General features: G+C 43.9%; 1 protein-coding gene and 1 pseudogene across 1 annotated transcript; one reads left to right on the top strand and one right to left on the bottom strand.

Annotated features, from left to right (window-relative positions):
* Positions 1-1,053: 1,053 nt before the first annotated feature.
* LOC136524347 (glutathione S-transferase T3-like) lies at positions 1,054-2,665 on the bottom strand (annotated as a pseudogene).
* A 3,848-nt stretch (positions 2,666-6,513) lies between these two features.
* LOC136522833 ((R)-mandelonitrile lyase-like) lies at positions 6,514-10,514 on the top strand. Its single transcript, XM_066516632.1, has 5 exons — positions 6,514-6,728; positions 6,825-7,204; positions 8,024-8,339; positions 8,878-9,787; positions 10,214-10,514. The coding sequence occupies exons 1-5, from the start codon at positions 6,635-6,637 to the stop codon at positions 10,272-10,274; spliced, it is 1,761 nt and encodes a 586-aa protein (XP_066372729.1). The 5' UTR covers positions 6,514-6,634; the 3' UTR covers positions 10,275-10,514.
* The last annotated feature ends 14,789 nt before the right edge of the window (positions 10,515-25,303 follow it).

The raw sequence follows: 25,303 nt of genomic DNA, 5'->3' as shown, positions 1-25,303 counted from the left end.
ATCTCAGATACAAATGCACTTGCACATATATATAAACAAACGTTACAGATATATAAAATTATTATTACATGTATTCTATCTCAAACTCCAGGTATATGTGTACGACCATCAAATTTACTCCAGATATGTTCCACCAAATCATTCTTAAGTCGGTGATGAGCCGATCGATCTCGAATATTAGTATCTTTTTCTAAAGCTCTCTCGAGCGGAACATACTGTTCTGGAGAGCTTTCCGGTTCTTGAACGGTTGCTGAACTAGGAGCCACATTTAGATCTAGATTTTCTTCAATGTCCTCTTCCTTTTTCTCATCTTCAACTATCATATTGTGAAGTATGATGCAAGCTAGGACAACATCACGGAGTACATCTCGGTCATATAGACGAGCTGGTCGTTTTAGGATGCACCATCGACGCTGCAATACACCAAAGGCTCTCTCAATATCCTTTCTTGCCGCTTCTTGTTCCTGTGCATACAACTTGTCCTTGTCGGTGATAGGGAGTCGTATTGACTTAACAAATACTGCCCAATCAGGGTATATTCCATCAGCAAGATAATACCCAGTGTTGTGTTGATTCCCATTAACCATGTACTGGACTCTATGAGCTAGTCCTTTTAGCTCATTGATAAATAGAGTAGATTGGTTCAAAACATTAATATCATTGTTAGAACCCGCTACTCCAAAGAACGCATGCCAAATCCAAAGATCATGTGATGCCACGGCCTCAAGAATCAGCGTCGGCACTTTCTGATCACCACGAGTGAACTAACCCTTCCATGCATTTGGGCATCTTTCCCATTGCCAATGCATGCAGTCAATGCTGCCGAACATACCCGAAAAACCTCGTTTCTCACCAATTTTGAGTAGACGCTCAGTATCTTCCATAGTGGGACGCCTCAAATACTGTCCACCAAATACATCTCTAACACCTTTGACAAAACTACCATAGTATATAATGCAGCATTTACACATGATATGAGTAGTTTTCACATCTAATTAATATAGTGCACATGATGCAGCATTTACACATGATGTGAGCAGTTCAGAACTAACCTTAGTCTGCAAACAACTTTTCTTCTATCTTGCGTATTGCCCTGTCTCGGCTAGCCTTTTGATCTTCAGACATGTGACTTATGTCTTGATTAAGCAGGGAATTATAGACCTCAAACATCTTTGCTTCCTTTTGCTCCTTTGCTGCCCTCAAATTTGCATTTGATATCTGAATCTGTGCTTCTGTGACCTTTTCCCGCTCCACCTTCCAATCTTGCTGCACCTTGATAATTTTCTCAATATTGTCCCCAAGGATGACAATTCCTTCCATAACATTGTCCTTCTTGCGCCTTCCACTGCGCTCAGCCTTTGCTGCTTCTCTACCAATGGGACATGATTGTTCATCTAGAACATCAACTATCTCACTCTTGTTTTTCTCTGTCTCCTCAATCAGTGCACACCATTTGGGCTCGTTTTTAGTATCTTCCACCAATGCACCAACGAAAAAGGCTTTCCAAACCTGTTTGCATACATCTTTTGTGCCTCATCTTCCAGCATGTCGTTGGAGTATCCGCTTGTATGCATTTGAGTTACCTTACTCCAATAGTCATTGAAATCAGTGATCGATGACTTGAGGCGTGACCAGTGAACCTTCAATTGGTTTATTTCCCTTCTACGCTTCCCATTCCCTTTCTTGTTAAAATCATCAGTGACTTCCTTCCAAAATGTGTCACCTCTCTTGTCATTTCCCTTAATTGGGTCTTTAGAAGCATTCAACCAAGCACTGGCCTACAAAATACAAAATATTGATATAAGATGAACAAATCAAGTATTATCGACAACATTGGCCTACAAAATTAAGTATTGTACCAGTCTCTCTTCCTCTTCATGACTCCAGTATCTCTTCTTTACTTGCATATTTGCCTCATTGTTGTCATCTTCATCAATGTCAATGTTCACCGTCTCCTTTGTTGAAGTACCTTGTTTCACAGCTTGGGGTGCTCCACAGGCACTTGGTGGTGGTGATATCGGGTTGAAGCCCATAGGCTGTCCAACCAAATGAAAATTTTCTCCTTGAATTTGTGGCTGCTGTGGATAGTGTGGTTGTTGAAGAAAATTCATAAAACCACCTGGTGGATAGACCCTGAAGTTTTCACACTATCATTAACACCGTCCAGAATAGAGCTGAACCTTTCTATGCTAAGATCAACTATAAAACCAACTGTACTAAACAATCTTCAATATCATGATGAACAATCTTGCAGGCATCAACTTCCAACGAGTACAAATCAACTACCGGCAGCCATGAATTTGGGAATACACAGATCGAAATCAAGTGCTTACCATGAATTTGGGGATTGTTGGTTTCCAGGTTCAGAGGAAAAAATTAGGGGTACGGCCCCCCATCCTACTCGCGTTGGCTGCGGCATCACAGACGAAGACAGGAGAGCAGGGGAAGAACTCAGCACAGCAAGGGAGGAAACCACAGTGGCCGGCGTGGGAACTGGTGGCGGCACCGACACCTCGAGGGAAGGCAGCGGCGGCGGCACCGGTGACGAAGCTGGAGGCCACAACGGCGCAGTCGAGGACGACTTCTTCAGTCCCAGATGGCTACCCGCTCGCCCTTTCCCCCCACTCGTGGAGGTGCGCCGCCCGGAGCTCGCCGCTGGTGCCATCGGAGCAGCGTTGCTCGTTGATTTGAAACCCTAGCGCAGGCGATGTGAGAGGGGCGAACCTATCCACGGAGGAGGAGGAGAGGGGCGGGAACGACTGGAGGGAGGCGGGAGGGGGCGGGAAGATTGGGGAAAGGGCGGGAGGGGGCGAGAAGGGCGCGCCGTCGGGAGCCCGGCCGCACGGGATGAGGATGAAACGCCGGACGCCCCTCAACGCGAGTTTCATTCAGTTACCGAGGACTTGGTAACGGTGCCCAAACGTGTCGTGGCCATGAAACGTATTCCCTCTCTCTCCTCCTAAAATCATACACAGATTCCTTTTCTTGCTGATGTGTCATCTAATTAATGTGCATGATACACCCACGAAACCCCCATTGAGACTGGCCTAACAGCGGAATTCCCGGCTGGGAATCGGACAACGGGGCCCATTGCCATCTTTACAGCCGGGAAAACAAAACAGGTGGAGCTTACAAGCAGCGTTGCACGAGGTGGGCTCGACCGCGTTATTGGGCGTGGATGCCCACAAGCAGCGTGTTTGCACGCGTGTCAGCTCAATTGAGCAAGCCGCCCCTGATCGTTTTGTTAATATATATACGGGCCAAATTAGACTTAGCTTTTGTTTTATCGGCAAAATTAATTACAGATTTTTTAAGTATATAAGTATATAAGTTTGCCTAAATGATAGTGTTCTATTCCCACTTCAAACAAACTTTATTTCCCAAGTTTTGTCCTCCAATTTTAAAGTTGTTGAAGTATGATTTGGGATGTATTTAGCTAGGAATATTCAAGTCTTTGGCTATAAGTTGTTACGGCCTTAATATATTTCAATTATTTTATTAGTGTTTTTAATAAGTTTTATTAATGCTTACACAATGCCCATAAGCCTTTAACTTTGACGTTTTATCAAAGATCTAGGATAAGCTATTTTATTTTTCCATATTGGTACTTAATTATTGATTATTTTATTATTTTTTGAGCTAATTGCTTCTTTAAGCGTTATTCTCAGTTAAGTGATATATCATTAGGTTAATTTCCATCGTACTTAAGAATGGTTTAAGTTACATTATTTAAAAGCTGAAATTATATCCTTCATGTCCACCATTGTCCTAATGTTGCCGCTGCAGTTCTACATTGAGTTCTTCATCACTAGAAGCGGCAAGTCCCAATCTGATGAAGACTAATATCTACTTCATCTACGTCGACTTATACATCAAGTACAAATAAATTCTTAACTGGCCATTTCAGCTACATCGACTCCTATAAGCTTTGGTCCATATCTAATAATCTAATTTTGCAAAATATTGAGTTAGTGATTATGTTTAGGCTAAAATAAAATTCTTTTACGTTAAGTGCAGTTCAACAAGGAAATATATGTTGCACTTCCGTGTTTGTGACCATTTCGTCAAGGATCCTTATATGCCATATAAATGTCACGCAGAGCGATGTAGTCTTTCAAAGGAATAAAATATTTTGTGAACATAAACCCACGATTTTTCTTAACTAACCATGACAGCAGAATGCAATAGCTAGATGGATGAACATAGATGAATTTGTAAGTTTTTTCTCGATCGCGTAAAAGGTTTGCGCGTCTTTGTATTAAGATAGAGAAAAAAAATTTAATACAACACGCTGTAGCGGCACCGTAGGGGCCAGAAGAGTTGTAGGTAGAGTCTACCTGAACACATGTAGCCTTGTTAAGGGAAATATAAAGGTATTGTTTATTTTAGATAGAGATAAATGTATGAGCGATCTCTAAACTTATCGAGAGATGTCACCTAGATTCATAAATTTTAAAACATACTTCCAAATCCCTAAATGTATGATTCAAAAATGGATCTGCGGTGCACCATTCTATAAATTTATAGATTATAGATGCTGCAACATTTCATAAGTTTAGAGACATTTTTCGTTTAAAGATCTTGTCAAGTATTTTCTAATTTTTTAACTATATAAAAAGAAAGAAACACACCGCCAAAATCATTTTAGATCAGGGCAGAGAGTTAATTTAAACAATTTTGAAGAATAAGACGTCCGGTTTTAAAGTTTGATGGTCCAGCACTACCTCACCTGTACTTCCAGCAAAGCGAAGAAATTTTTTTCTCCCACACTTAAGCATCGGCAGCGGCAAAATTGTAGGGAGAAAATTGGAATTTTGCCCTCATGGTAGGTGGGCTTCGCCCAAATGCCATCAAGTTTGTGGGCTTCGCTGAAATGCCCTTATGAAATGAGTAATACGTTATAATGCCATTTTGAGATTTAAATCCACTTTTAATATTTTTCACCCAAAATTTTAGCCTGAACTGACCATTTTGCCCCTGAGCTCATTGACCCCTGCCCCTCTCTCGGTCACACGGTCACGGCAAAGAACGGTCCCCTTGGAAACCTGACCGACGCTACGAACAGAAAGGAGACGGGAGCTCGAACGCAAGAACAGGAAACCGACGGCCACAAAATCGACGAAAAACTAGATCAAATCAAAATAAATCGCGACCTAACTTTTCACAGGCCATCACAAGGGAGTTGGTGAGCATACTCTAAGAGATCATCGCCCAATTTCAACCCAAACTCCGAGAAAATTAGATCACGACCAAGAACACGAAAAACTCCCCAAAAACGAAATTCGTTCAATTTCTTCGTGCTCGACTCGATTCAATCAAATTCACTTAAGGGGTAGCATCAACTCATGTCATAGCACAAATCTGAGCAAAAAAGAACGAACTAAATCGGTCTCAAAATGAAGAATCGAAGTAAGAACGGGGAGGGAAAAACTGAGAAAAAAAGCTGTAAAAATAAAATCACAAACACAATCCCTTGAATCCCACACAGAGGTGTTAATTTGATCTCATCAATGGAGACTTTTTCATCTTTGAGATAAGTAGTGTCATTGCCAATTGGTGCCGTCCTTTCACAGATAAACATAGAGAAGGCAAACATTGGAACAACAGGCATTCTAGGCCAAACCCTAGAACACGAATCGAAGTCATCGAAGGGACGAATCAAAGAGGCAAAAGCAAAATCCCAAAATACAAGAGAAACGGGAGCACCTGAGACTGCTCTATGCCAACTGCGGCACCGCCGAGACCCACCGACACTATGCACGAGCACCATGAGCGGCCATAGCAGGAGAGAGGGAGAGGGGGAAAGATGAGGATGACTGGCCTGCAAGGCCATGCCTCTGCCCTGCCCTGCACCGGCCGTGCACACGGCCTAGTGGTAGATCGAGACGAAGGGAGAGGGAGAGGGGAGGGGGGCCGCCCGCGCTGCGCCACCGCCGCCGCCGCGCGCCACCTCGCCGGAGGATGGCCAGCGTGGCGGGCCCGTACGGTGCGCCTGCACACCGGGAGAGGGGGAAGAGAGAGAGGCGGCGCGCCACGCCGAGCCGGGCTCGCCCGCCGCCGGGGCCCACGGCCACGCGCAGCACAAGGAGGCCGCCGCGTTCGGAGCCCACCGCAGCGCCGCCACCTCGGGAGAGAGAGGGAGAGGGAGAGAGGAAGGGGAGGCGACGGGAGCGAGAGAACGAGAGGGGGAGAGATGAGAGGGTAGGGGTCAATCAGCTCAGGGGCAAAATGGTCAGTTCAGGCTAAAATTTTGGGTGAAAATTATTAAAAGTGGATTTAAATCTCAAAATGATATTATAATGTGTTTACTTATTTTATAAAGGCATTTCAGCAAAGCCCACAAACCTGATGGCATTTGGGCGAGGCCGACCTGCCATGAGCGCAAAATTCAAATTTTCTCAATTGTAGGAGGCAAACGAAACAATCCCCAAGCTTCCGGCTTCCAGCAAGATCGGAACGCAACAAGCGAGCCAACACGTCCGCAATGCCGCCCTCCTTCCTCCTCGCGCTTGCGCCCGCGTCCGCGCCCGCGAGCGCCACTCGCATTTCCTCCCACTGCCCAAACCCCACCTCGTCTTCTCCGCTCCGGCGCTAACCCCACCCACCTTCTCCACAGACGCTACGTCACCGCTCCATGGCCGCCATCCCCGCGCGGCTCCACCACCACCTCGTCGTCCTCCTCCTCCTCGTGCCGTCGCTCACCTTCGCTCAGTCCCGCGCTTTCGGAGGTACCACCGAGCACCCAATCTCTAGGTCTCTGTAACCGACGCTATCCGTCTGCGGCGGCTGACCTGTGCGGCGTGGGTGTGGTTTGGTTTTCGCAGGGCCGCCGCCGGCGTACGCGCGGTACCTGGTCGATGCGGCGGCGACGCCGGCGGTGGAGCTGTACGACTACATCGTCGTGGGCGGCGGCACGGCGGGCTGCCCGCTCGCGGCCACGCTGGCGGGGCCCGGCGGCGGGCGGGTGCTTCTGCTCGAGCGCGGCGGCGCGCCCAGCGAGTTCCCCGCGCTCGCCACGGCGGGCGGGTTCGTGAGGACGCTCGCCATGGCGGACCCGGCCCCGGAGTCCGACGCGCCGGCGCAGGGGTTCACGTCGGAGGACGGCGTCCCTAACGTGCGCGCGCGCGTGCTCGGCGGCGGCACGGCCATCAACGCCGGGTTCTACTCGCGCGCGCACCCGGAATGGTTTCGCGGCCACGCCGAGGTCGGTTTCTGGCATAAACATTTCGTCTTCTATGCTTTCTACTGCCTTAATTTGGTGGCACACGCGTTTCGCATACATTTTTTTTTTTGAAAGGAGATGAACTCGGCTTTTAAGAAAGCCAATAACAGAGTCATACACACTGGTGATACCAGTTCGACAGCTAAGGTTTAAGCAACAAAACAAAGCCTGAGAAAGGCTCGCCCCAGAGCCAACAGACACTAACTGCATAACAAGAACATTCTGAAGCTACATCACTACAATGTCTGAATATGATCCCATCACACGATCCTTCTTGCTCATCCAATCATCCAAACACTGTCCCATCGCCTTCATCCTGGCTTTGTCGCGCTCCTTTTGTAGCTCGGCCCACATCTGCATGAAATTGGCAGCAATATGAATCACTGAATCAGGATTGTCAGGAAAGCGCTTCTCAATGACCATCTTATTTCAGTTCTTCCAGATAGCCCATGCGAGACCTGCAAAGAAAGCAAAAGATAATCTCTTAGGAATTCCCAGCCTCCTTGGCAACCATTGGGAAATCAATTCCTGCATTGACAGAGGAAAGCCTTGCAAGTGGAAGGCATCCCTGATACACCACCACACATATTGTGCAAAGACACATTCAAACAGAATATGATCGACTGTTTCCACCTTGCCACATACACAACACATAGGGCTACCATGCCATCCTCTTTTCACTTCGCGTTTCGCATACATCCGCGATGATTGTTCAATTATGTTTCGTTTCCTACCGTGCTGGTTGATGAGGATGCTCAATGATTCCCGTTTTTTCTGGTCCATTGTTGCTGGAGGTTTTAGGATGCTGAGGTGACCAATTGGGATATGCCGCTGGTGAATGCGTCATATGAGTGGGTGGAGAGGCTGATGACGTTCCAGCCGGCGGTGCATGGGTGGCAGGCGGCGGTGAGGGCGGCGCTGCTGGAAGCAAATGTGACTCCGTGGAACGGCTTCACGGTGGACCATGTCATTGGCACAAAGGTCGGCGCCACGACCTTTGATGCATCAGGTCGACGGCGCAGCGCTGCCGACCTCCTTGCGTTTGCCCGTCCTAGCCGTCTCCGGGTTGCCGTCCGTGCTACAGTTACTCGCATCATCACCAACCCGATTGACCCTGGTGAGAGAGATGCATTCTTCTAATATAGTACAGTACAGCACTTCGTTTGTTACTTCTTGGTCCTTGTGGTAATTTGGATAAAGGTGGCTGCGCATTACATTGCGGAATTGTAACTGAATCAACTAAGATAGCTGCCTACCTTAAGTCATTGTATCTTTCACAAACTGAATTTTCAAGTCAATTGCATATACCAGAATCATTGCCTAAAGTTCATTTAAACCTTTAGTAGTAAACTCTGAATCGACAATAACGTCTTAGTTTCTGATCCGGTCACTATTTCTGTGCAAGATTTGAACCGAAATAAACACAATAATGCTATTTTTTTTTCTGATTTGGTTGCTGTTAATTCAATTCTCTTAAAAAATAGGTTCCGGTGAATAAGACTCTAGGTTTACTTAGCAGAATGCATCCAATTTTGTCATTGGACTGTTTTATACAAGTATACTATTTTAGCTCTTTGGGTTTAACCTTTTTTATTTTCTTTTTTCTTGCGAGACTTCAACTGGACAAACCACTTCCATTTTGTTGTATTGGCCAGCTGCGCGCCGTGGAAGGTCTCCACAACCAACAATTGCAGCAATTGGTGTTGTTTACCAGGACCGTCTCCTCGATCAGCACCAAGCCCTCCTGCGCCCAGGTGGGGAGGTTATACTTTCAGCAGGTGCCCTGGGGAGTCCCCAATTGCTGCTGCTCAGTGGCATTGGCCCTGCTACTGATCTTTCCAACCTCGGTATCCCTGTTTCTGCTGACATCCCCGATGCCGGCAAACATATGTACGACAACCCTCGCAATGGCATCTCCTTCATCCCGTCAGTTCCTATTGATCACTCTCTTATTCAGGTCGTTGGCATCCCGTCAGCTAATGGAACTGCCTCATACCTTGAGGCAGCATCATACATTGTCCCACTTGCTCCAGAGTTGAGATCTTCTAGTCCTTTCCTTGGCTCGTCTTCTCCACTCTATGTTACTGTTGCAACTATCATGGAAAAGGTTCCTGGACCATTATCTGAAGGTTCACTATGGCTTTCATCAACGAATCCATTGGAGAGTCCTGCTCTGCGCTTCAACTACTTGAGCCATCCTGAGGACTTGGCACGATGTATCCTGGGTGTGCGTCATGTGGCAGAAGTGCTTGAGGGCAGAGCATTGGACGGATTTCGTTCAGCAGTTGGATTGACGAATAGAAGAGGAGGGTCTGTTAGGAGGGACTTCAGGATTGTTGGGACAGCACTGCCAGTTGACTGGAGAACAAACGATAGAGCTCTAGCAAACTACTGCCAGCAGACTGTGGCAACGTTATGGCATTATCATGGAGGGTGTGTCGCTGGGAAGGTGGTTGATAGGAATTTCCGGGTAATTGGTGCCCGTGCAATTCGTGTGGTGGATGCATCAACGTTCAGTGAGACACCTGGGACAAATCCTCAGGCTACAATCTTGATGATGGGCAGGTATGAGTTTTAATCATTCTTCGTCCATTTCCAGGTGAAAGTGAAATGCTGTTGTTTTAAAACTACTGAACAATGTTATATAGTGTCGTGAAGTAAATCACTGGATCATCCTATCCGGCAACTATCAAGATGTTACCATGTTATATTTGAAATTCCGGCTAGCACTTTAGTCTTACTAGTTCATCAACCCGTGCACCCACACATGCTATCAATTTTCGGATTAGAAGTTTATGGGTAAATATTAGAATACAAATCGATGATCGGACGCTTGCTTCTTTGTGAGATTTTTTAGGAGTTCTAGGATAATGCAAAGGCTTCAAAAGAAATTTTAGTGGTTGTATATACTTACAACCTATATATAGCTGTTTTGCTAATCATGTTATAGTAGAAGTTAACATGATAGCTGTATTTTTTTACATTAAACAGGTATGTGGGGCTGAAGATGATTGAGGAGAGACACAGTAGAAGGCCGGTTATACCGCCATAGACCCTCACATTCATCCACCAGCAAACATTTCAATTAACACACGTGTGGAGTGCTCATACTTTTCCTGTAACCCATACTTCTAGGTTTTTGAACTGAGATTGCTGTGTAGATTACTAGCATGGGCATGTTTTGCGTGTGTGTGCATAGTGATATGAAGAGGGAAGCAGAAACTGGGACTTGCGTAGATATTGCATTTTTTTGCTAGAGATAGTTACCGCAAGACATGTCCTTCCGGTTGTTCTGATGGGTCATGGGCGTAAAGACTAGGAATTACATGCTTTTACGAGCAATGATAATCTATTATCTTGGTATTTGACCCGTAAAAGAAGTCTCCTACTTTATTCCCAATGCTTATAAATTATCAAATTAATTAAAGAAAATAAAATCAAAGTGGCTATTTAAATGTTGATAAATTACCCACACTGCTGGTACACAAAAAAGAACCGAATACGTTATATATCTATTTATCTATTGTCCACCAGTGACGAAGCTATATTGCTGGTTGTGGTTGTGGATGCACCCACAAAAGAAAAATGAAAACCAATGACGATGATAAAATTTTCACCAGGATTGTGATTCAAGTTCACGCACTGTGCACCCATCCAATTTGCTTCTGAAAAACAATGTGACAACTTAGCAGGTGTTGTACATAGGCTGCTAATTTCTGGCTGGAGTTGTTGCCCGCTCTAACAATAAAAAAGTAATCAACTCGCACGTGTTGCAGATACGCTGTTTAACATGCTCGCGTTGTTGCCCACTCGAATATAAATAGAGAATAGAAAAACACAAAAAACATATAGATAGCGGCGTTTGAAGCATAGAAATTATAACACCAGATTCTCAAAACATGAGATTGTGATTAAAAAAGATGAGTACTTGTTTTTTTATTCAAATATTTCTCATTACAATGTCAAATTTTAATTAGCAAATAAACATATATGATTAATACTTCGACAAGTACTACGTGTCAGGACCAAACAAAAATGTAAATTTGAGCATGCTCTATACTTCAACGGCGCTCGGGCTCCCTATATCAGATCTACCACCGTTAGTCGACCTCTTCCCTAGACTAGCTTTGTTAGGCATGTCACTGCCTCAACTTGCCACCTTTGCCCTTACCGCGTCTCCTTAGCCTCACCTCGCTGCGCTACCCATAACTCATCATAGATGTGAGAAATGTGTTGTGCTTACAGCTCAACTCCAGATCCAAAAATTAGAGATTTTGGTTGAAATGACTTCTCATGCTCTTGGATTCATGTGCCCAAGAACACATGCGTAAGTGCATAACAACCATGACATCTTCGCCTTCCTTGCCATGGGGGACGTCCAGGTCAAACGTGTTGCAGGGCACCAAAGCATGCGTGGGGAAGGCAAGGTTGGGTGCAGTGGCAGCCGAGGTGGGGTGGGCAAGTGCGAGGAAGGAGGGACAGCGCGTGGCGGTGGCTAGGTCAGGTGGGCAGGTGTGGCGAAGACTGGGGGTGGGGTCCATGGTTGGCGAGGTTAGGTGGGGAGGTGAAGTGGCAACCGGAGCGGGGCGGACAAGCGTGGAGCCGAGATCAGGGGACAATGGGGCATAAAGATGGCAACGGGTAATATCCGCGCGGATAGTGGCTTCGCACGCCCGCGCCCGTGAGAAAAATCTCATGCCCGCACCCGCGCCCGCCACCCGCCACGGGCAGCAATCTGTGCCCGTGCCCGTGCCCGCGGGCACAGATTCATGCCCGTATCCGCGCCCGCCGGGTTGTAGGTAACAAAAAATTGTGATACTGATTAAACAACTTGTAATAGCCAAAAAAACATTTATCAATTTTGTAGGTAACAACTTGTAATGTTTCAGACTTCACTAGAATACTGATGGTCCCATCCAGATACAGTCTCACCCCTGATGCAATGAAATGGAACATGCCACATGACAAGTCAGCTAAACATAATTGATTGATAGATCAAGTTCACTCAAGTTTTTCAACCCAGACCACTTTGTAGGAATAGAGCCTGTAAGTTGGTTCTAGAAGAGGTACAGTAAAATCAAGACTGGAATGTTACACAACTCCTTTGGTATATATCACTCCAGTTAAGAAATTCTCTGAAAAGTCAATCGCTTTTGCAAGAGAAATATTCCCAATGTCAGATGGAATTGTACCCAAAGTCAATTTCATAATGCAGGCTTTTACCCATTTCAGTTTGCCTGCATCGCACCATTTTTGCAAATTGTTTCACACAGGCAAACAATTCAGATAAAAGATGACTGCTATCCTATCATTGTTATGGTATGAGGAACAATGACAAACTGAATCATATTAGAAAGCTGAACTAGGCTAAATATTCTATACTCCAGAGCATTTCCAAACAGCTAATAAAGATCAAATATAATTGATGCAACATGTATTAAAGTGCAACTGATAACACAGGGACATAATTAGCCATAGCACTGGACATCCAGGTCATCTACTCCTCAGTTAAGTAAATTCAAGGGAACTTGCACAAGACAATAGCAAAATTTAGTACGTACCAAAATTCAAGCAAAATTGTCGTAAGTGCATTGAAGTTAAATTGCCATGCAAACCACCCTCGGGGTGTCAGGGGTGATGTGTGGGGCTTGAAGCTAAGCTTCTACATCATCTGATGCCGTAACCAGTGGCGAAGCCAGGGGACCGGGGGCTGGGGGGGTATGCCCCCTTAACATCACAACATTTTTTTTGAGCACCCTAGCTCGCGAGCCTTGAGCGAACTCCCTCGACCTTTGAGCCCTTTGCACAACAACGTCAGCTCCCTCTCGTCCTCCTACATCCAAATTAAATCAACCAAGATGCGGCAAGAACAGTTGCAATGTCAACCAGTGCCACCTATGACCATTCTGTTGAACTTCCCTTTAATGGCGGCCATGGAAAGTGTGGCCATGTGGCCACACAGGCCGCCAATCGCACAAGAACCAACCATGGCCAAAGCGAAGACATCGGCCACCATGGACACCACATTCCCCATGGTGCTTGTGAGGTCAAGTGAGGTGAGGGTTGGGTAGGGGGAATTGAGCCGAGGAATAATTGGTTTGCGTTGGAATCTTCATATTGTCTCCTCCCTTTCATTCTAGGAACAAATTTTGCTTCCCGGGCTTTTGCGATGTCCAGCCTGCTCGGAGTAAGGCAAGCTCTTCGGAAGGGAGGAGGGGGATGGAACAGGAAGAGGCGGGGCCATGGGTACTTGGATGGAAGTGGTGGTGGTGGTTGGTGGTGCATTACAGATGATAAAGAGTTACAACACATTTGGTTTGCGTCATGAAGGCATTTGGAATCATCAGAACCTAGTCGAACATAGCCCTAGCGTTTGGTTCGCGTCATGGGAACCGTCCGTCATGGAGTCGTTCCACGTATAGCACTCCTAGATGCCAACGGAAAGAGATTTTCAGATGATGTCATTCCCCAATAAAATGCCAGAGACGCTAGACCGGCCAGTCCATGCCGCATGAATTGAATCTTCAAACCAAACACGTTGTTAAAGACGCGTGAGGCATCAACCAAAGCCGCCCAAAGGATCAAAAATAGATCTGTGGATAGTCACGAGCCACGGATACCCAGGGGCAGACCCAAGTTGAACCGAGCGGGGGCACATGCCCTCGCTTAATCCAAATACTATGAAATAAACTATAAGGGCCATTATCTTTTAGTAATTCCTTTTTTCCATCAACACTAATTACTAAATGTATTTTGAAACAAACTCTAAGTTTTTCATGAAGTTCAACGTTTTTCAATGGACAAGCATAGTATGATAGCAATTTTTTGCAATGTGACTGTACAGACTTCTGGTGGGGTGTCCCCTTTTGTCCTTAGAATGTGCCATACGAATTTTCAAGTTTGAGTGTCATGATATCATGTTGAGCAAAAGTTACAAAATATAGAAAGAGTAGTAGTCCTAAGCAAGACATCATCGTAAGATGGTGCAAAGTAGCAATGATGATGTGTCAACAGGGCAGTGTTATCGTCTGTTGGAGTGGTGCATCGTGGAGACGGAAAAATAATTTATGTTCATCCTTGTTAACTGTTACTTTGATGTTGGAAAAGAAAACATGTTACCACTATTACAGAAAACACATGCGCCAGCAGTTCCAAACGATTTGTAACGTCAAATCTTATTGTGTAGGACTGAAGGTACAAGACCAACATCCATATCGGATTAGGAAGTGAACTGACAATTCCATATTATCGAATTAGGAAGCGTACTATTGGCTGAAGCTACCAACTTGCAGTATAGAGCCTTTAGTTACTTAGATTTTGTGTTGGGTCCGCCGCAGCAGATACGGAAGGATAAAGGGCGAGGTCGAGCCGGCCGTTGGCGTCCAACGGAAAACACATGGGAAAGGGACAGCAATCCGTGGCTCCAGCACTACCGCCCTGAAGCGACTGAACGTTCATGTTCCCATTTACGAAAACTTGAGGTATCATTTTATAATGTGGTTTCCGTTTCTGGAATGTAGACATTTCCGGAACGGGTGGGAACATGGAACAGGAATGTGGGTCATATTTCCATTCCCAGGCTGCTAAGGGGTGAGTGGAACATGGCGGAATGGGGCTCGCTTGTCATTGGCTTTGAGGATCTGCGGCAGCAGCTGCCACATGCCTGCGTGCTCTGCGGTCTGCCTTTGCAATGTGCATCTGCTGCTTAACTGGACTCTGTCTCTCAGTAATCAGTCCGAACAAACAGCGTGGAGCCGTGGATCAGAGCTGTGCCACGCAGCTCAGGCAGCTAGCTCGATTCCGATTGAACAAGTTCCGTGCAGACTCAGCTGTAATTAACTACAACTCATTCTTCTACTCTCTCCGTCCAAAATAAATTTACTAGATTTATAAAAATGTTATCATTTGTCTCTTCCAATATGTTTAGTGTGAAAATGTATTCCTTTATTAGCAGACTGCTATGACACATCTTATACGAGTTAGGATAACTGACATCTAGCTATGATAGATACAAGTTCCGATTACAATAAGTATTGAGTCGTTCCCTTTGTATCTCATATGTTACACGGACTCGTGATTCGTGTTCATACAAGTTAGAACAACCCATGTCTAGCGATTATATAAAATTTGATTCCTATACAGATTGGGTTCCGATGCAACGTACGAGTACATTTTGCTAGTGATACTTATTATGCATTATAAATATTACTCCCTCAATTATAAATTATGAGTCATTCTGTTTTTTTCTTGCTATATAGTTTTTATTATGTATCTATATATGTAGTACATTTGTTTTCGGGTTCGTAAACCCGGGGTCCCCAATGGACCCTCTTCCCTGCAAAACCTCAAGCTCTTCCCTGCATCAATTCATCAAATGTACCTCAAGCTCTTCCTTGCAAAACCCCAATGGACCCTCTTCCCTGCATCAATTCATCAAATATATCAAATACAATCATGGTAAAGGATTGTTTCACCTATGAATCGAAAGTTGTTAATGTGGTTGTATCCGGACAGGTGATGTCCTCATCAAAACAGACCAAAAAGAGAGTCCACATGACCCACGTCACCTACGAGTTCCATCGGGTGCATCCAAAACGATTTCTGAGACAATGGTACGTTTGGCGCAAACCGTGCACCTATCCTGCGTAAAAGAGTAGCACTATCTCCAACCGAACCGAAACGATCTTCCACTTGGGCCTGGTGACCTAGGAGTACCATCAATGCCTATGATACGTTTGGCGTAAACCGTGTACCTGTCTTGCACCGACACTAACGTTGGGGGCGACCAAAATGATTTTCTAAGCATATGGTACGTTCGGCGCTAACTATGTACCTATATTGCACCAACACTAAAATTGTCTCCGAACGGACCGAAACGAGATTCCACATGACCCACTCACCTAGGAGTTTCATCAGGTGCTTTCAAGACAATTTCTGAGCCAATGGTGCGTTTGTCACAAACCGCGCACCTATCTTGTGTTAACATTAGCACTATCTCCAAATGGACTCAAACGAGCTTCCATTAGAGCCTCGTCAACTAGGAGTACCTTCAGGTGCGTCCAAAACAAATTCTTAGCCTATGGTACGTTATCTCGAATAATGATTAAATCGATAGAATGAAATAAAGAAACAACTTGTGGCAGAACCTCCTAAGAAATCGGACCCACGTGCACCTATCGTTGTCTTAACAGACCTCTGATAGCGTACACGAGTTCCCAACAACTTAACAGGTCTGTCGGGTGTCCTCGGGAAACCTGAATCATCCACGAATCTTTTTCGAACAGGATCCTAATCACAGACATTGCAGATTACAACAGTTTATTCAAATATATACATCAGAGTGAAATATAGCGGAAGTCTTAAGATAACAAGTTCACAAACCAGTTGTTTCAAACTTACAAAACCATAAGTGTCATACAACCATAGTAGCGGGATAATATTACATTAACATTATTTATTTCACACAAACTAGTGCCTTGTCCAAAGGCCATTCATCATTCCTCATCGTCATCGACTTCAAACACTGACATGCAGCAGGGACCAAAACAAGCCTGCGCATGCGACTCACCTGCAACAAGGGTTAACAAACCCTGAGTATAAAAGTACTCAACAAGACTGACCCGACGTAAAAGGGGGTGATAGACTTTAGAGATGCAGGTCTTGGGGCTAGGTAAGGATGTAGCAAGATTCAAAAGTTCTTTGCCAAAAGCTTACTATTCTTGATCCTATTTTCAAGTTTTTACCCCTAAGTCCTTTTAGTTCATTATCTCAAACTAAGTGTTCATATCCCATATTCCAATCCTTCTCATTCCATTCTTTTTCTCATGTTTTAGTAATTCACCAGTCCTGCATTGCTTCTGTAATGAATCGAGTCTCCATATCCGCGGAGCACCGGCAATTCGAATTGATTCAAGTCCCAGCTGGGGATTCCTTATCACATGACATATGTAGAACTTAATCTTGCATATATCAACCTTGCTACCGGATCCTCCTATACTAAGCCGTCTCCACACCACCCGAGAGTACAGCACACCTCAAATCCGGCCACATTCTAGCCACGAGGGTATATGCTACTACCGCCATCTCTCCACTCCCAGTGCGTGGGCATTCGTCTTAGTATCGGTTTAGCCGAAGTAGGCTTACCGGAGTATGTGACCAGTACTACAAAGTGTCTCATTCAGAAGATCCACAATGAGTGGCCTTTAAGCGACATAGTCGGCAACATTACCCAACATTCAAGATAAGTCACCCGACTAGTCTCTAGTTCATTCTATCTTCTTTCTTTCTTTGGCCAGTATGTCATCTTTGATTGTATCGAAACTTTTACTTTGAAAGCCTACCATGAAGCATACTAAGCATTCTACGCCTTTGTAAATGAAAACATCTTCAAGGATGGTAAACAATTAACAAGGTAGGCAATGCATCAAGTAGGTAACATTTGAATTAATCAACTTAATGCAATAAGTAACATAGGTGATAAACTTTTCAAAGTAAACAAGGTAAGGGTTTAATGCATAAACCGGGGCTTGCCTTCATTGACGATCTCGGGTTCCGGATCAGTACCACAATTATCGAATCGCGAGGCAACCGGGAATCCTTCCACAACTTGCTCAACTAGGATCGGTTCACTCTCAGATTCTACACGAAATGATAACATATCCTTCAATATGATGATAAGGTAAACATGATGCTTTCATGGTACATGAAATATAACAACACCTCGAATACAAGTGTCCTTCACGGTACAGTTGCAAGCCAACAAAACCAACTTGCAATTCTACCATCAAGGACCACACAAGTGACTTGACCAAACTGATCTTGAAACCCTACTAGTCACAAAACATGACCAAAACAAGATCAAACACTAATCTAACACTTAGGGTTTGCTTTTATCCATTTTTGAATTAAGTTGGAAATAAGCCCAAAAATGAACTTGTTCCAAATGACCTCATAATTTTATGTAAGCTTCCTCATAACAAATTAGTGTACCAAAACAAATTTCATAATTTTTGGAATTATACAGTGGCCTACAAAAATCATGGAAATTACATTTATCAATTAATTGAGCAATTTTCATCACATTCAAAAAGTTATGTAAATCAATATTTCATATTTTTCCTAAATAGTATTCATCACAGAGAGGTCACACAAAAATTTTCATAATTTTTGGAGCTCTAAATAAATCTACACAAAAATAACAAAAACATACACTATTCATCTATTTCTGAAAATAGAAAAATTCCATTTGAACTATACAGTCGCTGACGCACGGGGCCCACTTGTCATCCCTAACCTCCGGCTTTGACCGCGACGACGACGGCGCTGACCGACGCTAACTCGTCGACGGTGAGCTCAACGGCGACGGCCAAAGTACCAAAACGCTCACAAAGACTAGGTGCATCGATCTGTGGCATTTCGGAGGTTGATTACGACACAGAACAAGACTGACGCCGGCCATGGCGGACGTGGTGGCACGGCAGCGTTACGCCGGCGAAACAAGGCCGGTAACGGTGAAACAAAGAGTCCAGGAAGCATCAGTGGCTCAGCCCGGACGTGTTGAAGCAACGAGCGAGACCGAAGAAGCTATGGTGACGCATTTCGACGGTGACAGTGATCACGGCGGAGCGGACCTCGTCGACGACGGCGTTCTGACGACTGTAGTGGGCAAAACGACCAAGCAAGAGTGGATTAAGCACTACAGCATCGAGACGAAGCTGTAGAGACAAAAAGCAAGGGCAACAGCTCACCGGATGATGCTGGACGCGGTGAAACGGAGTTTCGGTCGAGGTCGCCGGCCGCGAGGAAGAAGAACGTGGACAGTGAGTTCTCGGCGAAATCAAGTGGTGGCAACAGGTCGGTTAGAGGCGCAAGGAGCAGGCGAAACTGGGACACTGCTTTTCTAGGGCTATCTTGCGCTGAGGAGGCGAGGGGAGCTCGCCGGAGTTGAGGCGGCGACGTCGGGAAACAGAGGAGAGGAAGAAAAGCAGATAACGTCGTCGGGGCTTTATAGCACGGCAGATGAGTGAGGGGGTGACATGCAGTGAGCCGCTCGTGCCAGCGCGAAGCCGAGGGTGGCCACGGGCGCGCCTGGAAGGCCAGAGAAAGGACGCCGGCGGTGGGGCGGTGACCGTGTACTGTTCACCCAAAATTATAGAATTGCCACTGTGTTTATTTTGCAAATTACTCATAATTTTTCTAAAGAAGTTGAAAATCTCCAAAAATAAAAGTTGCTCAACTTTTCGAACTCTACAACTTTGCTTTAATGAACATTTTCAAATTCTGGCTCCATTTTGAAATTTGAATTTGGGGTGCATTTGAGCATTTGAATCATTTCAAAACTACTCCAAATTTTATATGTAAACTTTAAAAATTTTGAATACCAAAGTTGATCCTTATGAAATTATCTTCAACTTTGCTTTTTGTCATAACCCCAAATTCCAAATGGATTTTGAATTAGACAAAAGGGCAAAAAGGACTTTTATGATTTGAATTTGAATTCAAATTTGATTTGTTTACCTTTTTACTTAACTTTGATTTTTGACCAGTAACATGGCCCATTAGGGTTATTTGAGTCAATTAACACATGGTCTCACATGATCACATGAAATTTGACCCTTGTGGTCATGATCTTTATTTAGAGTTTTGGATCACATTACATCACATAAAATAACAACTATGGAATAAAGCTTATTTAGTGAATGCATTCAAAATTTCCTACTTTATGAATGCTTTGCAATGCATATGATGACATGTCAAGTTTTAGTGCTAGGTCAAAACACCAGAGGTGTTACAACCCTTCTCCCTTAAAGAAATCTCGTCCTGAGATTTAAAACCTAAGGCTTAAGTAATGGAAAAGGAATGTGTCAAGCTAACACATCATAACTTTATTCAAAAGGCTAGTGAGGGGGTTTTTCCATTCTGTTGACAAACGAGACAAGTTATAATATAGACAAGGTATCGCAACTAGATAGAAGCAAAGAAGTCAGGAAAGTTTTCTTCTAAGTAATCCTCGGACTCCCAAGTAGCTTCATCTTCAGTGTGTTGATTCCATTGTACTTTGTAGAACTTGATTGTACGTCTTCGAGTGACTCGATCTTTCTGATCTAAGACTCTAATAGGGTACTCGGCATAAGTCAAATCAGGTTCTAGTTCTACATCACCAAAGTCGATCACTTGGTCAGGTACTTGAAGACACTTCTTTAACTGGGATACATGAAAGATATCATGCACCGCTGACATGTGATCTGGTAGTTTGATGCGATAGGCGACTGGTCCACATCGTTGTTGGATTTGAAAAGGCTCGACATAACGGGGCACCAACTTTCCCCGAATCCCAAAATGATGAACTCCTTTCATCGGCGATACCTTGAGGATAATCGAGGTTAGCAAGAATGGGATTGACATTACTTACCCAACCACTTTTAAGGGGAATTATTATGCAAGGTGTTCAAGCATGATGCATGAATCGATCTTACAAATCTAGGTACAAAAGATTTATATAATCAAAAGTACTAGATTTTTAATACATAGGACAAACCTAATCATATTATCCGCCATAAACTTTCAAATAAGATAGGATTAAGGCTAGATCAAAGGTAAGAAGAAAGAAATTTGAACTTTAAAATATCAAGTTTACTTTCTTTGATCCAAATCAATTTGAAGGTTTTCCAAAGTAACCTACAATGATCTTAGATAGGAACTGCTCTGATACCAGCTGTGGCAGAACCTCCTAAGAAATCGGGCCCACGTGCACCTATCGTTGTCTTAACATACCTCTGATAGCGTACATGAGTTCCCAACAACTTAACAGGTCTGTCGGGTGTCCTCGGGAAACCCAAATCATCCACGAATCTTTTTCGAACAGGATCCCAATCACAGACATTGCAGATTACAACAGTTTATTCAAATATATACATTAGAGTGAAATATAGCGGAAGTCTTAAGATAACAAGTTTATAAACCAGTTGTTTCAAACTTACAAAACCATAAGTGTCATACAACCATAGTAGCGGGATAATATTACATTAACATTATTTATTTCACACAAACTAGTGCCTTGTCCAAAGGCCATTCATCATTCCTCATCGTCATCGACTTCAAACACTAACATGCAGCCGGGACCAAAACAAGCCTGCGCATGTGACTCACCTGCAACAAGGGTTAACAAACCCTGAGTACAAAAGCACTCAACAAGACTGACCCGACGTAAAAGGGGGTGATAGACTTTAGAGATGTAGGTGTTGGGGCTAGGTAAGGATGTAGCAAGATTCAAAAGTTCTTTGCCAAAAGCTTACTATTCTTGATCCTATTTTCAAGTTTTTACCCCTAAGTCCTTTTAGTTCATTATCTCAAACTAAGTGTTCATATCCCATATTCTAATCCTTCTCATTCCATTCTTTTTCTCGTGTTTTAGTAATTCACCAGTCCTGCATTGCTTCTGTAATGAATCGAGTCTCCATATCCGCGGAGCACCGGCAATTCGAATTGATTCAAGTCCCAGCTGGGGATTCCTTATCACATGACATATGTAGAACTTAATCTTGCATATATCAACCTCGCTACTGGATCCTCCTATACTAAGCCGTCTCCACACCACCCGAGAGTACAACACACCTCAAATCTGGCCACATTCCAGCCATGAGGGTACATGCTACTCCAACCATCTCTCCACTCCCAGTGCGTGGGCATTCATCTTAGTATCGGTTTAGCCGAAGTAGGCTTACCGGAGTATGTGACCAATACTACAAAGTGTCTCGTTCAGAAGATCCACAATGAGTGGCCTTTAAGCGACATAGTCGGCAACATTACCCAACATTCAAGATAAGTCACCCGACTAGTCTCTAGTTCATTCTATCTTCTTTCTTTCTTTGGCCAGTATGCCATCTTTGATTGTATCAAAACTTTTACTTTGAAAGCCTACCATAAAGCATACTAAGCATTCTACGCCTTTGTAAATGAAAACATCTTCAAGGATGGTAAACAATTAACAAGGTAGGCAATGCATCAAGTAGGTAACATTTGAATTAATCAACTTAATGCAATAAGTAACATAGGTGATAAACTTTTCAAAGTAAACAAGGTAAGGGTTTAATGCATAAACCGGGGCTTGCCTTCGTTGACGATCTTGGGTTCCGGATCAGTACCACAATTATCGAATCGTGAGGCAACCGGGAATCCTTCCACAACTTGCTCAACTAGGATCGGTTCACTCTCGGATTCTACATGAAATGATAACATATGCTTCAACATGATGATAACGTAAACATGATGCTTTCATGGTACATGAAATATAACAACACCTCGAATACAAGTGTCCTTTACGGTACAGTTGCAAGCCAACAAAACCAACTTGCAATTCTACCATCAAGGACCACACAAGTGACTTGACCAAACTGATCTTGAAACCCTACTGGTCACAAAACATGACCAAAACAAGATCAAACACTAATCTAACACTTAGGGTTTGCTTTTATCCATTTTTGAATTAAGTTGGAAATAAGCCCAAAAATGAACTTGTTCCAAATGACCTCATAATTTTATGTAAGCTTCCTCATGACAAATTAGTGTACCAAAACAAATTTCATAATTTTTGAAATTATACAGTGGCCTACAAAAATCATGGAAATTACATTTATCAATTAATTGAGCAATTTTCATCACATTCAAAAAGTTCTGTAAATCAATATTTCATATTTTTCCTAAATAGTATTCATCACAGAGAGGTCACACAAAAAGTTTCATAATTTTTGAAGCTCTAAATAAATCTACACAAAAATAACAAAAACATACACTATTCATCCATTTCTGAAAATAGAAAAATTCCATTTGAACTATACAGTCGCTGACGCACGGGGCCCACTTGTCATCCCTAACCTCCGGCTTTGACCGCGACGACGACGGCGCTGACCGACGCTAACTCGTCGACGGTGAGCTCAACGGCGACGGCCAAAGTACCAAAACACTCACAAAGACTAGGCGCATCGATCTATGGCATTTCGGAGGTTGATTACGACACGGAACAAGACTGACGCCAGCCATGGTGGACGCGGTGGCACGGCAGCATTACATCGGTTAAACAAGGCCGGTAACAGTGAAACAAAGAGTCCAGGAAGCATCAGTGGCTCAGCCCGGACGTGTTGAAGCAACGAGCGAGACCGGAGAAGCTATGGTGACACGTTTCGAAGGTGACAGTGATCACAGCGGAGCGGACCTCGTCGACGACGGCGTTTTGGTGACTGCTGTGGGTAAAACGACCAAGCAAGAGTGGATTAAGCACTACAGCATCGAGACGAAGCTGTAGAGATAAAAAGCAAGGGCAACAGCTCACCGGATGATGCTAGCCATGGTGAAACGGAGTTTCGGTCGAGGTCGCTGGCCGCGAGGAAGAAGAACATGGACAGTGAGTTCTCGGCGAAATCAAGTGGTAGCAACAGGTCGGTTGGAGGCGCAAGGAGCAGGCAAAACTAGGACACTGCTTTTCTGGGGCTATCTTGCGCTGAGGAGGCGAGGGGAGCTCGCCGGAGTTGAGGCGGCGGCGTCGGGAAACAGAGGAGAGGAAGAAAAGCAGATAATGTCGTCGGGGCTTTATAGCACGGCCAGATGAGTGAGGGGGTGACACGCAGTGAGCCGCTCGTGCCAGCGCGAAGCCGAGGGTAGCCACGGGCACGCCTGGAAGGCCAGAGAAAGGACGCCGGCGGTGGGGCGGTGACCGTGTACTGTTCACCCAAAATTATAGAATTGCCACTGCGTTTATTTTGCAAATTACTCACAATGTTTCTAAAGAAGTTGAAAATCTCCAAAAATGAAAGTTGCTCAACTTTTCAAACTCTACAACTTTGCTTTAATGAACATTTTCAAATTCTGGTTCCATTTTGAAATTTGAATTTGGGGTGCATTTGAGCATTTGAATCATTTCAAAATTACTCCAAATTTTATATGTAAACTTTAAAAATTTTGAATACCAAAGTTGATCCTTATGAAATAAGCTTCAACTTTGATTTTTGTCACAACCCCAAATTCCAAATGGATTTTGAATTAGACAAAAGGGCAAAAAGGACTTTTATAATTTGAATTTGAATTCAAATTTGATTTGTTTACCTTTTTACTTAACTTTGATTTTTGACCAGTAACATGGCCCATTAGGGTTATTTGAGTCAATTAACACATGGTCTCACATGATCACATGAAATTTGACCCTTGTGGTCATGATCTTTATTTAGAGTTTTGGATCACATTACATCACATAAAATAACAACTATGGAATAAAGCTTATTTAGTGAATGCATTCAAAATTTCCTACTTTATGAATGCTTTGCAATGCATATGATGACATGTCAAGTTTTAGTGCTAGGTCAAAACACCAGAGGTGTTACACAACTTGGGTTTATATAACTAAAACATTCGTTGGGAAATAACGCCTTATTCGCCAACATGGCTATGCAGCCTAAGTACGGACGTCGTTAGAGCGAGCTCTTTAGCTTGTGACGCGTGATCGAGTTTCTAAGCATTTCGGTTGTCGTTGATTATTTATATCTATGCATTTGCATCAATGCATATCATATAGGTACGATGATGGAGCAACGGATCAATTTAAGAATGATTGGGAATCTGAAGATGGGTAATGGTATTCTCTCCAGGAGATGATGCTATAGGCTTTCTATTCAGATGATGGTGGATGTTCTGAAGATGTAGATACTAACTTTTAATATATATCTTACCCAGACAAGCCTCAGTGCATAACCCCTACTTTTCTATAGTTTAAATTATATTTGTGCTTTAAGTTTTAAAGAGTTGATTGAAACCCATTTACATATATATCTTTATCCTATGAGTCTTACTAGTATAACAGGATCGTGTAGAATGCTATGCTACATGCCTTTGGTATAAGTCGAGTGATTGCCTGTCACTCGTGAGATATAGGAAAATATATTGCTGTATTATTATCACTTGGAAAATATAAATGATGAAAATGATAAATGGTGACCGGGCAGGGATATGGTTTGGGTATTGGTGGGTTTAAGAGGTTGCGTTGCCTTGGACGTGGGGCGTGGCTTGGTTACACTGCATTCCCTGTCTATGTTG

This window comes from Miscanthus floridulus, chromosome 18, assembly GCF_019320115.1.
Source record: "Miscanthus floridulus cultivar M001 chromosome 18, ASM1932011v1, whole genome shotgun sequence".
NCBI lineage: Eukaryota > Viridiplantae > Streptophyta > Magnoliopsida > Poales > Poaceae > Miscanthus > Miscanthus floridulus.
This window is presented reverse-complemented; position numbering and strand designations above follow the sequence as displayed.

Coding starts and splice junctions, on each gene's coding strand:
- LOC136522833 (XM_066516632.1), top strand. CDS start 6,635: ATGGCCGCCATCCCCGCGCGGCTCCACCACCACCTCGTCGTCCTCCTC. Junction 6,729..6,824: donor TCAGTCCCGCGCTTTCGGAG/GTACCACCGAGC, acceptor TGGTTTTCGCAG/GGCCGCCGCCGGCGTACGCG. Junction 9,788..10,213: donor ACAATCTTGATGATGGGCAG/GTATGAGTTTTA, acceptor TACATTAAACAG/GTATGTGGGGCTGAAGATGA.